We start from the raw sequence: 15,881 nt of genomic DNA, 5'->3' as shown, positions 1-15,881 counted from the left end.
CCAACCTCTCCAAAAGGTGATAAAAAAACAATACCCAAGGTCACACCTCACTGTGCCCCCCCCCCCCATCCAGGTGTGTTCTCACATTGTTTAATGTGACCTCACAACTAAGTTTGGTCATATATAGTAGTTTATTAAAATTCCGGATCAATAGTCATTCAGGTACCCCTTAGGGAATAATTCCCTGATAATAATAAGGACCGTGAATGGCATGGTAATGCGATATATAGAATTGCAACCTTAAAAAACAGCAATAAAAAACAACAATAAAAAACAATAAGTAACAATAAGTCAATACACACTAAAATCCACCCTGATGTTATGAACAGTATACTCACAATGAGCCAACTTTACATAAATATATACATATAAAAACATTATATATATATATATATATATATATATATAGGAATCCTCAATTAAGCACATCTGAAACCCGAAAAAATAACTTTCCTGGTTTCCAGTGATTTAATTCCCATTCCGATATTCCATTGTTCATACAATTTCCGGAAGAATTGGAGGATTTCTGTGAGAATTTGAAAATTCCTATGCCTGAAATACCTGGATGGACAGTCACAAAGGGAAAAGAAGTATAAAAAGAAGACCACTGGCATCTAGGGACTAAGGAGAAATAAAACAGTGAAAGAGATAAAAAGCCCCATAGAGACAGGGGGGGGGGGGGGGGTGGACCGGTGGGAGGGGGGGAGAGGGGGGTTGTTTGATGAGAAAAGAGAAGAGAGAATTATGAGAACTGGATGGAACGCTGGGGAACTAAGCAAATTTATTCCCACACGACATCATTGGAGATGTAAGGGGAGTCAGGCGTACAGCTGCAGAGTCCCACCCAAGGGAAAAAGTCAATACAAGGAGGGAGGAAGTGGTTTCGACTGGAAAGGCCCAAAGGGATAGGGCCTAGAAGCCCATGGCTATACATCCTGGAGGATGGAGGCGAAGGAGGGAGGAAGAGAGGGGGTGGGGGGAGGGGGGGGCGGGAAGGGAGAGGGGAGGATGGGAGAGAAGGGTAAGGGTGAACAAAAATTGTATAAATTGTCCACTCCATTGTCCGGTCAGAAATGTCTTTGCCTTGTTAAGTTTACAGGAAAGATTCCTAGATAGTCTACTAATCTGCCTAAATGTAAAAAAAGTAAGAGGAGAGAAAAATTCCAAAATTAGATGGTAGGTGTTAATTTTGTAACGTATAATGTCAGAGGCATGAATTCCCGAGGAAAAAAGACAAAAAATCCTGAAAGAAATTAAAAACTTGGAAGTTGACATAGTTTTCTTACAGGAAACTCACATTCAGCACTCATCTAATATTAGGTTATTTTCCAGGGACCACCCCATTTGGTATTATGCAGACTCTACAACTAAAAAATCAAAGGGGGTGGCCATTGGAATGACCAAAGAGGTGCAGTTTGACCTGGAAGAGAGGATGACAGACCATGAGGGGAGATTTCTCTTTTTGAAGGGGAAATTATTTACTAGAGAAGTGACTTTAGTAAATGTATAGTGTCCAAACGATAAACCTCTGAAGTATTTGGGGAAAATACTGGATAAATTAAGGGAGTTTAGAAAAGGGTGGGTTATTATGGCTGGAGATCTCAACTTTTGCCTAGACCCAGAGATGGATAGCTCGTCGAGTGTACAAAGGAGTAGAACAACACACTTGAAAACGACTAAAAAGAAGTTATTCCAATACAAACTTTTGGATACATGGAGAGTGTTGCACCCAAAAGAGCGAGATTATACGTTCTACTCCTCGTGTGGTGGGATTGCCCGAAAATAAAAAACTACTGGAGGGAGATACTTGCCCAAATTAAAAAAATCACGAAAGTAGAGATCCCGGAAGAACCCTGGTACTGCCTATTCCACGGCACAAAAAGCTCAATAAAGCCTCGTACACACGCACCGATTGTTGCCTGACCGATCGGCCGACTTTTGTCCAGTGATGTTGTGTTGGTTGAAATGTGCTCTAGACTGCACACAAATTTTTTCGGCCAACAACAACCAACTTCAGAAGTGATGTCACGTGATGGTTTACTTTCCGTGTGTTTTTTCTTCTCTGAGCATGCCCAGTCTTGCTCATCTGATTTTTGTCGGCCGAAATCTGTACTGACTGATGAACAATCGGCCGTTCTTTTGATGGCCAACAAAAGTTTTATAGCATGCACACCAAATTTTGTTCGGCTGAAAAGTCGCAGTCGGTTGTCGAAAGCATCATACTAACAAGCCAATAATCGGCCCATCGGACGTTGGCCGAAAATTTACGGCCAACAATCGGTGCGTGTGTACGAGGCTTAAGACAGTATAAAGCATCATTAATACCCCTCTTGATAAACGCGGCAAAGGGATTGATCCCGTTATTTTGGCAGAAAGATGAAGCCCCGACAATAGGAGATTGGGTTAAAAGAGTAGAGAAAATAAGAACATTGGAATATCTAAAAGAATGGGGAGAAGAAGAGAAAAATGATGGGGCAGACATTTGGGAGGATTGGAAAGAATTTAAGAAAACAAGAGAATATACAAAATGGAGTGGAGAGAAAGAGAAAGAAAATTAGAGTGTGAGAGGATGGGGAAGGGGGGGAGGGGAAAAAAGTTTAAAGGGGAAAAATGGATGAAAAAAAAAAAAAATTAGAGGAAAAAGAAAATGTTCATCAACCCGATTACACATAAATCTTATACAATTAGGGACTTCATATCATATGACACTAAGGGGGTGGTATATGCCGTGTTGTGTCCGTGAAATTTAATGCATATTGCGAGAACCAAAAGACCCCTCAAGGAGAGAATCAAGGAACACATAAAGAACATCAGCTAAGGGTTTGATAAACATTATTTATCTGTACACTTTAAGGATAAACACAATAAAGATGTTAGAAGGTTACAATTCTTGGAACTAGAAGCCTCTAAACACTATTGGAGGGAGAACAACTATGTTAGAGAACTTAGCAAAATCTTTCTGGATTTATGAATTGGGATCTTTGGTACCTGGGGGTTTAAACAAAGATTTCGATTTAGGGTTCTTTATAAGTATATAAGTAACTATTAAAGTGTAAAGTTATTATAAATAATATATATGAATAGGGCAGGGGGCCCCCACGCACATGCAAGTGTCAATGGAGCACATTCATAATTGACAGTGATCCACCAATGGATACATATAGGTTTGAGTTGACAATCCTCTGTAATCAATCACCACATACAATCATATATTTTAGTGGGTAAGTGTAATTTTGGGGAAAGCCTAAAAAAAGAAAACTAATACAGCCATAACATCTAAGAATTGGCTAGCTGCAACATAATAAATGTTTGCTTTTGGGTTTCATACTGCTGATGAATGCAACCGTATTTAAGAATTAATCCAGTTGAATTCAATTCAATTAAAAATGTGTGAAAGCTGTATGAAAACATTGTATAAATAGATCTGTAAGTGTACTACTTACAGCAATGGGTTTGTTTTTTTAAAATGAAGCTAAGGATGTGTTATGTAAATATGGGTGTAACATGTAACATGCTCCTAGGGGTGAACTTATCCTTTAAAGTGAGTGTAAACCCCCTCCTATACCTAGTGATGTGAACAGCCTCAGATGATATACAGAGATGCAATAAATCTCCCTACATCATTTTTACATGTATATCTGCTTTCTTTCCCTTTCTACACTCTTTGGAAAGTGCAGATCGTGTTACAATTTTGTTTTATCATTCAGCAGTGGGAGGGGAGTCTGGGCATACACTGTATGTGAGCTGATTGGGGGAAAGGCACACCCCCCCTCCACATAGACAGAGGAACGAATAAACATGTTGAGCTGTGCTGTGAATAGACCAACTCTCCGCTTATCAGTCTATAAGCACCCTCCCTGACACAGATTTCCAGCTGCTGTTATCTCTTGTGTCTGAGAACTTGTCAGAAGTGACTCTACTGATAACAGGGGGATGGAGCAAAAGAAAGAAACAGCGCTCAGAGCTTTGGAGAGAGATAAGTAAACACTACAGATATATGTGCCTAGGTCAAATTTCATGAATGGGTTTACAACCACTTTAAGTTTAATTTGCACCACTTTCAGATAGACATATCAGTGCATTTACTCCGATGTTCATATGTGCAATTATTGGAAAGATAAAAATTATTTCTCATATTTATTTAATTTCATACTTCTGTATTTGCCTCTTGACTTTCACATTCTGTTGCTGAATCTCTGCAAGTTCTTTTTGGGTCTTTGCTTCCAACCTGTGGATTGAAACATCAGTTACTTTGTTTCAAAAGTGAATTGTGCAAACATACAAACATTACTTGTTGACAATATGTGAAAAAGTAAGTCAACAGCTATAGTATATGTTCATTCTGTGGAAAATTATTTTTATTGGCCAGTTACAGAATACTGCATTGTGCTTGGCCAGAGACAAGCCATTTACTAACCGCCCAAATGAAAATTCTAGATCAAATAACTCAATAATCCAAATCAAAATAGGGTTTTTTTTTTTTTTTTTTTGTTATCGTGTTTCATTAGGTTTGTACACCTCAGAAACAATTGAGTACTATCCGTGATACTTTTTTTATTTGCACTAACATATCATTTTTTAGGAAAAGCTTTGCGGGTATGTCCCCTTCTTCAAAGGCCTGAGCAGTACTAATTCACAAAAGTTTTAGCAGAATTTTAAAAAAAGACATCCTCTGAGGGAAAGAAAAAAAAAGTTTTGTTACCTCAAAGCTGGAAAATAAGCTGTTTGGGAAATTGTTGTGGACTGCCCATTTGCATGCAAATGTTTAAGACTGAAAGCTTCCAAAATGTGAGGTTACGTGCAAAACCAGCATTAAATTTACCAATGGCTTAATTGATATGAACATAAAAATTAGAACATGAATGATCAAAAGGTATTCCTGGAAGTGTTGAGGCAAATATGTAATAACATTTTGCAGTAAAACATAACTAAACATTATTAAACAGAAACACCCCTTGCAGATCACAGTACTAACCCTGTCGCTTTAGATTATGTTAACAATCCTCCAGATGCATGGCTATACTGCCAATATGTAAGCAAATATCTCAAATTATTCTCTATAGAGACTAAGGCAAGACATACATGATGCAAATTTCTTTCCTGCAACCATGGGAAAGAAATTTGTACATTTCCCCCCTTCAGAGCAATTGTCTGTTCCTGGCGGGGGGGGGGGAAGTGGGCAGTTTTCCCCAGCGGGAGAAGACTGTGATTATCGCCAGCGGCTATAGCAGCCGCTAGCTATAATCATAAGAGAATCCGGCAGGCTATTTGCACCCAAGTTGATAGATAGTTCAACTTGGTACATTTAGCTTGCTCATTATTGGTTCGAATTTCGTCTGGTTGCTGCGGAACTGGCCTAGATTCAAACCGTGTTTGGCCGGCTTTAAAAGCAGCTTTATCTTTATGGAACCTAGAGAGATCGTTTGGACTGTGGAGCTTTACTTTCCAGTTCTGCAAAATTACACTTTTAGGCCTCATGCACACTGGGCGTTTTACACAGAATTTTAGAGGAGAGTCAAAAATGTTCTTTTTCTTCCTCTAAATGTTTTTCCATGTTAGCCTAAGTGTTCAATGCACAAACAGGCATTTACAGGCATTTAGAGGCAGGGACGTTTAGAGGCAGGAGCAGCAGAATTTTGGCAGAAAAAACAATTGACGCACCTATACGTGTGTAAATTCTTGTAAATGCCAGGTGTGTGTATCCGTATCTGGCATTTACAAGTGCTAATACGTGTTAACGGATAGTGAAAAACAATGATTTTGGAATATTCATGATAATCCAGGAATTTCCCGGCATCCTTTGGTGATCTATGATCCTTTGGTGTGTGGTAGTGTGTACCTCCAGGATGGCTCATGATGTGTCACACATAGATCTTATTGCTGGGGTGGAGGCACATCCAGTTTTGGGACTCTTCCCTTCCCAGATTCCATGACCATATCCACAAAGCCATAGTGTGGACCGAAATTACATCCCTATTTTTTACTTTTAATATTTAGACTTTATTTAATTTTCACATCAACACATTCCACATCATAAAGAAACATACAATAAAAAAATATGCACATTACCTCCCTACACCCTCTTTCTCCTATTTCTCTCCCTCACCCCCGCCCTGGATGAGGTGCCTAGTCTTCTACCTCGTCCCACTCTCCTGTCTCTCGGCTCCTTCTTCTATCTTTATTTAAATATATCTATCCATTTTTCTAAATTGTAGCCAACTTCCCCATATACTGGCAAATCTCTCTGCCTGATCTTCTTCCCTACTACATAAAAATTATATTTCATATATGTATTTCATCCTATTAAACCATTCACTAATTGTGTTTTTTTTTCTGTTTTTTGCCATTTTTTGGTATTACTCCCTTTGCTGCATTTATTAGATATGGAACTACTGTACTTTTACAGTATATCACAAAAGTGAGTACACCCCTCACATTTTTGTAAATATTTTATTGTATCTTTTCATATGACAACACTGAAGAAATGACACTGTGCTACAATGTAAAGTAGTGATTGCACAGCTTGTATAACAGTGTAAATTTGCTGTCCCCTCAAAATAACGCAATACACAGCCATTCATGTCTAAACTGCTGGCAACAAAAGTGAGTACAACTCTAAGTGAAAATGTCCAAATTGGGCCCAATTAGCAATTTTCCCTCCCCAGTGTGATGTGACTCACTGTTAAAAGGTCTCAGGTGTGAATGGGGAGCAGGTGTTAAATTTTGGGTTATCGCTCTTACTCTCTCATACATATATATGTATATTTCTTTCAGTAGCCTTTCCATGTTAATTGTCCTTTTCTTCTTTTTTCTGGAGCCTATTGAAATCATGATACCCCTATATAGGCCTTGTGGGCATCCCAAATTGCGGTCTCGGATACTCCCGGTGATTCATCTAACAGGAAATATTGTTGTAATTCTTTTTTCATTTTGTCCACTACTTTTGTATCCTATATCAAACCCTCATTTAGCCTCCAGTTACATATCCTAGGCTGACTACCAGTAAACTTGAGCTTTGCCATTACAGGGTCAATGTTTTCATATTGACACTATTTCTATTGATGTTTTTGCCACAGGATCTGACAGTCTATGCTCCACCATAATGTAATCTATTCTTGAACATGTGTCGTGCACTATAGAGTAGAATTAGTAATCTTTCACCCAAGGACATTGGACCCACCAGACATCCACCAGTTGACACTGGTGTAATTTCTTCTTAATTGCTCTTGATTGAGAGTTCCCATTATCCAGTGCACGTGACGTAGTATTTACCTGTGGATCTAAGCAAAAATTTAGATCTCCTGCAAGGATTAGCTTTCCCTTCTTTTATATGATTTGTTTCCCCTGAGCTTCCTTTAAGTACCTTTTTGGATTTTTATTGGGGCTATATATATTTGCCAATGTACACTCCATCCCTGGCAAGTTTCCCTTTAAAAATATGTTCCGGCCCTCAGGGTCTACTTTCCTCTCTTCTAAGGAAAATCTTACTTCTTTTGCGAAACCTATTGCTACTACTCTTGCTCTTCTAGTTGGTGAGTCTCCATAATACCATGTGGGATAGAACTTTGAACCAAAAGAGCCACCAGTGTGTCTGTGGCGTCGGCCAGAGGAACCCGAGACTGTGCCACAAACCTAAGCACCTTCCAGGACCACCTTGGGAGTTTCCAACCAGAGACACAACTGATGAAACACCTCCAGATGAAATGTCCAGAATGTATATCGGTAGTCTGGATTCTCTCAGAGTCCAGACCCCCTGAGAGCAGACCTAGCTAGTCCAACTAGGCGGACAGAACCAGAGCCAATATCTGGAAATTTAATTTCCAACCGAACTCCTGCCGAGTCCACACAGTAATATTCCGGTTGTCCGTCAGAGCAGTTGGAGACTCTGCTTGCAGAAGAAGATCATCCAGGTACTCCAGTACCGCAATCCTCCACTGGCGCATTAATGCCAACACCAGGGCCAACACTTTGTGAAGCCCTTAGGAGCCGAGGTAAGACCTCTTGATAATGCTCATTACCCACGGCAAGCAGAGGAGGCGTGGATGACTAACATATATCGGAATCGGGGAATCAGGGAGAACCATGGGTCCGGAAGGACCCGCTCTTAGCTTACCAGACCAGGTCCTATTGGAACCCCTGGAGGAGGTCCTTACAGACTTAGATCGATTGTCTTAAAATCCTGCTTAATGATATCATCCAGGGAGGATCTGAACAGGTGATCCCCCACAAAGGGAAGATCAGATAAGGCCTTCTTGGAAGCCTGGTCTGCAGATCAGCATTTCAGCCATATCCTGCGCTGAAGGACCACTGCTGTCCCGGACAGCCCTGAGACTAAGGGAGCCGCATCCAGAGAGACCTCCCAGATGAACTGCAACCTCTGGACCAACTGGTCTGCCAGCTCCACAAAGGCAGGGAGAAGCTGTTCTCCCTCCTGGTGCAAAAGCTTTGCCCACTCGGTTAAAGTCTGGGACACCAATGCTATGGTGAACACCACCCTAAGGACCGAACTTAAATTAAGTCTCGTGGCCTAAATTTATGGACCGATCCGGCCACGTGAGACGTGTACCCATAGGTGATAAAACATCTGCTCCCCCGCTTGGTCAGCAGCTTGGACAGCTTGGCCAGCAGCTCGAACAGCTTGGTAAGTAGCTCGGACAGCTTGGTCTGTCAGCTCAACAACCACCACAGGGAGCCCAAAGGACATCCCTGCTCCAGTCACTAACCCCCAGGAGGCAGTGAACCCGCTCAAAATCCTCTGTTGTGCAACACGGTCAGCAGCAATTATATCCAACCCCCTCTTCTGGAGCATGTGACAAAGCCAGCTCCTACCGCACCCGGGAAGGGGAGGGGTAGAGGTTGGGGGCCAAAAGACCCACAGTGACTGTTTAGAGGGGCTTGGGGGGATGGAGGGGAACCCAGGGGCCCGAACATCCCAAGGAGGGGCCAAGGTTCCCCCCCGAAAGACCACCAAGGGAGAGGGGGGACACTACTTACCACACCTGGGAACCGGGTGAGCACCACTCCAGGCAGACCACTGCACCATCCTGGGATGGGGGTGCTGCAGGCCAGGGCTATGCATTCTCACGAGGCGTTTACTTGCCGACCGGCACCTGTCCAGTGGGGCTATGTCGTGGCCGACCTAGCGTGAAGCTGAGGTCAGGTTGCCCTCACTGGCCGGACTGAGGAGACCCGTAAGGATCTAGGATATACAGTCCGTCGCCCAGTTGAGCAGTTGATTGTAGTTCTTACAGAACCAAATTGATTGTAGTTCTCACAGGAACAGAAAATAATAGAAGATGAAAAAAATTCCATTTAAAAAAGAAAAAATGTTAGGACCGGAGGTCCCAGCAAGGAACTAGGTCCTGACTAGGCAGAAAAAAACTGAAGACCTATAGCAGGAAGTGGAATATACCCCCTGGGACTGCCCTATAGGCGTATGTCAAACTTCTCTCCGCCTAGTGTCCTACTTCTGTAGGGAGCAGTATAAACCCAACGGTCAAGAAAATATGGAGCTATGTCTGTCAATGAACAAAAGACAAAAACTTTTTTTCCCCTGCTTTTTTTATTTTATTTTTTAGAATATTTGTTCATGTGAAAGTTTTTAATCTTCATTTAATTTTCTCTTTTCAGGATCATATCCAACTGGTCTATCTATCTATCTTCCATACATCATATATTATTCTTGGTTTCTAGACTACCCTTTGGATCATCTCCATTAGATAGAGGCCATGATTTCGTGATCGCAGACATGGGCAGAGTCAGCAGGGGCCTGAAATGTCTTTATATCAGGATCTTTTTATTGTTGAAGGAAGTACGGCTACAGAGGAGGTATGCATATTCATTTATGAATCCAAAAAACACACAGGCCATCTTTTGTCATAATCTAGAGTATACCATATGTTGGAGGACATTGGTGGGGACCTTGAGAAACATTGTACAGTGCCTTGCGACCTTTTGCCACAATTCAGGCTTCAAACATAAAGATATAAAACTGTAATTTTTTGTGAAGAATCAACAACAAGTGGGACACAATCATGAAGTGGAACGAAATTTATTGGATATTTCAAACTTTTTTAACAAATAAAAAACTGAAAAATTGGACGTGCAAAATTATTCAGCCCCTCTTAAGTTAATACTTTGTAGCGCCACCTTTTGCTGCGATTACAGCTGTAAGTCGCTTGGGTATGTCTCTATCAGTTTTGCACATCGAGAGACTGAAATTTTTACCCGTTCCTCCTTGCAAAACAGCTCAAGCTCAGTGAGGTTGGATGGAGAGCGTTTGTGAACAGCAGTTTTCAGTTCTTTCCACAGATTCTCGATTGGATTCAGGTCTGGACTTTTACTTGGCCATTCTAACACCTGGATATGTTTATTTGTGAACCATTCCATTGTAGATTTTGCTTTATGTTTTGGATCATTGTCTTGTTGGAAGACAAATCTCCGTCTCAGTCTCCGGTCTTTTGCAGACTTCATTAGGTTTTCTTCCAGAATGGTCCTGTATTTGGCTCCATCCATCTTCCCTTCAATTTTAACCATCTTCCCTGTCCCTGCTGAAGAAAAGCAGGCCCAAACCATGATGCTGCCACCACCATGTTTGACAGCGGGGATGGTGTGTTCAGGGTGATGAGCTGTGTTGCTTTTACAGCAAATATAACGTTTTGCATTGTTGTCAAAAAGTTCGATTTTGGTTTCATCTGACCAGAGCACCTTCTTCCACACGTATGGTGTGTCTCCCAGGTGGCTTGTGGCAAACCTTAAACTACACTTTTTATGGATATCTTTAAGAAATGTCTTTCTTCTTGCCACTCTTCCATAAAGGCCAGATTTGTGCAGTATACGACTGATTGTTGTCCTATGGACAGAGTCTCTCACCTCAGCTGTAGATCTCTGCAGTTCATCCAGAGTGATCATGGGCCTCTTGGCTGCATCTCTGATCAGTCTTCTCCTTGTATGAGCTGAAAGTTTAGAGGGATGGCCAGGTCTTCGTAGATTTTCAGTGGTCTGATACTCCTTCCATTTCAATATTATGGCTTGCACAGTGTTCCTTGGGATGTTTAAAGCTTGGTAAATCTTTTTGTATCCAAATCCAGCTTTAAACTTCTCCACAACAGTATCTCGGACCTGCCTGGTGTGTTTTTCATAATGCTCTCTGCGCTTTAAACGGACCTCTGAGACTATCACAGTGCAGGTGCATTTATACGGAGACTTGATTACACACAGGTGGATTCTATTTATCATCATTAGTCATTTAGGTCAACATTGGATCATTCAGAGATCCTCACTGAACTTCTGGAGAGAGTTTGCTGCACTGAAAGTAAAGGGGCTGAATAATTTTGCACTCCCAATTTTCCAGTTTTTTATTTGTTAACCTCCCTGGCGGTATGATTCTTTTGGATTTTAGGTGCTGAAAGCGGTACCATTACTTTGCATGTAATTCTTGTGAATGAGCAGCCCAAACCAACTGTATACATTTATTATATATATTATATATGTATTTATACATATATTATATATATATATATATATATATATATATATATATATATATATATAATGTATACAGTTGGTTTGGGCTGCTCATTCACAAGAATTACATATATATATATATATATATATATATATATATATATATATATATAATGTGTGTATATATATATATATATATATATATATATATATGTATATATATATTTACATAAGAAGTACAGTAAAACTGCAGGAAAGGGCACTGGGGGGCAATGTAATGTGATTTTATTTTGAATGGTATCAGTGTGTTTGGTGTGTTTCACATTTGAATTTGCCACCGGTTCCACCCCCCGGCGGACGTCACGTCGCCGGAGACGGAAGCCGGGGCTCGCAGACGATCGGGAGGAAGCTCCGCCGCCACATACCGCCCGCATTCTACGCTGGATCCCGGAGAAAAGGTAAGTAAAACCTCTTCCAGGATCCAGCGATCTTCCTAGCGGTACCCCGAGTGTGGCTCGGGGTTACCGCCTTTGGCTCTAAAATCTAACCCCGAGTCACGCTCGGGAATACCGCTAGGAAGGTTAAAAAAGTTTGAAATATCCAATAAATTTCGTTCAACCTCATGATTGTGTCCCACTTGTTGTTGATTCTTCACAAAAAATTACAGTTTTATATCTTTATGTTTGAAGCCTGAAATGTGGCAAAAGGTCGCAAAGTTCAAGGGGGCCGAATACTTTTGCAAGGCACTGTATGCATGTAATTTATGCAGATGTTATGCTGCTTGTACAATACATATGATACAATGCTTTTATATGCCAATGTGGCTAAATACTTCTAAATGCGCATAAACGCAAAATGTCCTGCCATCAGTACTGGTGTTCAAGGACCTTTTTTTCTAATGTTCAGTGTGCATGAGGCCTTAGGCTTAATCAAATAACTCAATTAGAAGTATTTCACCTTACTAGGTCAAAAGGTCAATATTCATGCTAGACATACACATTCCTACTCACAGAAATGAAAAAAATGGAACACTATTCAATCACATATATACAGCTGCAAGAAAAAGTATGTGAACCCTTTGCAATGATACGGATTTCTGAACAAATTGGTCATAAAATGTGATCTGATCCTAATCTAAGTCACAACAATAGACAATCACAGTCTGCTTAAACTAATAACACACAAAGAATGAAATGTTGCCATGTTTTTATTAAACACACCATGTAAACATTCATAGTGCAGGTGGAAAAAGTATGTGATCCCCTAGACTAATGACATCTCCAAGAGCTAATTGGAGTGAGATGTCAGCCAACTGGAGTCCAATCAATGAGATGAGATTGGTGTTGGTTACAGCTGCCCTGTCCTATAAAAACACACACCAGTTCTGGGTTTGCTTTTCACAAGAAGCATTGCCTGATGTGAATGATGCCTCGCACAAAAGAGCTCTCAGAAGACCTACGATTAAGATTTGTTGACTTGCATAAAGCTGGAAAGGGTTATAAAAGTATCTCCAAAAGCCTTGCTATTCATCAGTCCACGGTAAGACAAATTGTCTATAAATGGAGAAAGTTCAGCACTGCTGCTACTCTCCCTAGGACTGGTCGTCCTGTAAAGATGACTGCAAGAGCACAGCGCAGACTGCTCAATGAGGTGAAGAAGAATCCTAGAGTGTCAGCTAAAGACTTACAAACGTCACTGGCAAATGATAACATCCCTGTTAGCGAATCTACAACACGTAAAACACTAAACAAGAATGGATTTCATGGGAGGATACCACAGAGGAAGCCACTGCTGTCCAAACAAAACATTGCTGCACGTTTACAGTTTGCACAAGAGCACCTGGATGTTCCACAGCAGTGCTGGCAAAATATTCTGTGGACAGATGAAACCAAAGTTGAGTTGTTTGGAAGAAACACACAAAACTATGTGTGGTGAAAAAGAGACAAAGCACACCAACATCAAAACATCATCCCAACTGTGAAGTATGGTGGTGGGGGCATCATGGTTTGGGGCTGCTTTGCTGCGCCAGGGCCTGGACGGATTGCTATCATCGAAGGAAAAAGGAATTCCCAAGTTTATCAAGGCATTTTGCAGGAGAACTTAAGGCCTTCTGTCTACCAGCTAAAGCTCAACAGAAGATGGGTGTTGCAACAGGACAATGCATAGAAGACCCAAAGCATAGAAGTAAATCAACAACAGAATGGCTTAAACAGAAGAAAATACGCCTTCTGAAGTGGCCCAGTCAGAGTCCTGACCTCAACCCAATTGAGATGCTGTGCATGACCTCAAGAAAGCGATTAACACCAGACATCCCAAGAATATTGAATAAAAAGACACACACTGACCTAGGTCAGTGAATCAGCGCTCACTGGACCATTTTGGAGGGGACCACATGACCAGTGGTACCACAGATGAATCACCAATATAAAAAAAAAAAAAAATTAAAACTAAAATGAATATAAATGGATAAATGAATAAATTAAATTGGGTAACAATGAAAATATTGAAAATATTGCAGGGCAAACAAGATACAAGAACCTCAAGTGTGTAGAAGTCCTAATCAATCATGCGATGATCCCGGATGGATCCTTGCTGATGAAAGAGTACAAAAAGTCCAAATCAGGGTACTGGGGTGAAGATTGGACAGGCAGCTCCTCAAGAGGTAGGGATACCCTCCAAACATGTAACAGAGAAAAGAAACAAGGGCGCCAAGTCATAAAGGTAGATGAACAGCTGTGTAATTTAATATAGTAACTTACATGTTAAAAACAGGTATTCCAATGAAACAGCATGCATGGTGTAAAAGGACAGTCCCCACAGTAGATCCGATGGAAGATGCAAATGAAGGACAGTCACATCTGGGTCCTGTGTGGCGGGTCCTGTGTAGTGGTGAAGGAAGTCCTGAATACCGGCAATGCCGGGTGATGCTGCAAATGGCGTGGGCTCCCTGGCTGGGCAGCCTCACCGCTGTCTGCCGTACAGCAGGAAGGTAATAACCCGGAACCGGAAATAGAAGGACAAGTCTGTTGGTTCCTCCACGGAAGCCGACAGGAACGTACACTGAACCGAGAGTGGAGGGCGGGCTGCAACGTCGTTTCGGAGGACCTCCTCCTTCATCAGGCAAGCCCACCCCTCCACCATAGAAAGTATTTATAATCCTGAGAAGCAATTGCACTGCTGAGGATTGGACAAACCTCAGGTGTCACCAATAAAAAAGGGAGGGAAAATTAATAAAAAAAAAAAAGGAACAAAAGAGAGAGGGGGGGAGAAAGGAACACCTCCCAGCAGCAACAGAGGCAATCATTATTAAAGGAACATCACATTAATAGACATTATAAAAAAAAAAAAACACCCTATATAAGAGCAGAGTAACTAACTCATCACAATAATTGGCATATGTAGAACCCTATATAGGAGTGGAGTGAATTGCTCAATGCGGACATCTCCCCATTGGATTCATATAAAATTATAAATACATAAGATATAATTAAAACATTAAATTAATGGAACCTCCGCTGTGAAGGAGGTATAACCTATCTTGTGTGAACGTGTCACATATAGAGAATGTGTAGGTATATATGAATATAGCTGTAAATATGGGACTCTATTAAAAACCTAAATATTATATAGCATTAGTGGATGAATAATAAAATATAACTCTATAAAAAACAATCAATAAAATACATAAAAGGCAAACAACCTCACTGGGGGTTAACCAATTAACCGCTGGCAAGGACAAAAATAGGGGGGGGGGATTGGAGGGAAAAAACAGCAAATATCAGCAGGACTCGTTGTAAAAGGAAGGGAAATGCATAAAATTACCGAAAGTACCAAAATTAGCAACGATACATAATCACATCCATAGTGCTCACTATAAAATGGTGTTGATTTCAAAGGCTGTCAAGTCAGATGTAGATTTAACGGAACAAGGATTTTTACATTCTTCAAAATTTCTAGTAAAAATCCTTGTTCCGTTAAATCTACATCTGACTTGACAGCCTTTGGGGAGGTTAAATTCATAACCCAATACCATTATGCTCACAAGAGGATGGAGAATATAATTAGACGCCACTGGGGGATTTTTTTCCATCGGATCTACTGTGGGGACTGTCCTTTTACACCATGCATGCTGTTTCATTGGAATACCTGTTTTTAACATGTAAGTTACTATATTAAATTACACAGCTGTTCATCTACCTTTATGACTTGGCGCCCTTGTTTCTTTTCTCTATCCCAAGAATATTGCTGAACTTAAAAACAGTTCTTTAAAGAGGAATGGTCAAGAATTACTCCTGACCATTGTGCACGTCTGATCTGCAACTACAGGAAACGTTTGGTTGAAGTTATTGCTGCCAAAGAAGGTTCAACCAGTTATTAAATCCAAGGGTTCACATACTTTTTCCACCTGCACTGTG

At 40.9% G+C, this 15,881-nt stretch overlaps 1 protein-coding gene across 1 annotated transcript in view; it reads right to left on the bottom strand.

Annotated features, from left to right (window-relative positions):
• Positions 1–15,881, bottom strand: part of FAM227B (family with sequence similarity 227 member B) — a 733,538-nt gene that overhangs the window by 102,265 nt on the left and 615,392 nt on the right. The window contains exon 13 of the mRNA XM_082254045.1: positions 4,154–4,228. Coding sequence (XP_082110171.1) covers positions 4,154–4,228 — 75 coding nt within the window. The remainder of the gene's footprint in view (positions 1–4,153; positions 4,229–15,881) is intronic.

The sequence above is a fragment of the Pelophylax lessonae genome (genome assembly GCF_965119305.1).
Source record: "Pelophylax lessonae genome assembly, chromosome: 4".
Lineage (NCBI taxonomy): Eukaryota > Metazoa > Chordata > Amphibia > Anura > Ranidae > Pelophylax > Pelophylax lessonae.
This window is presented reverse-complemented; position numbering and strand designations above follow the sequence as displayed.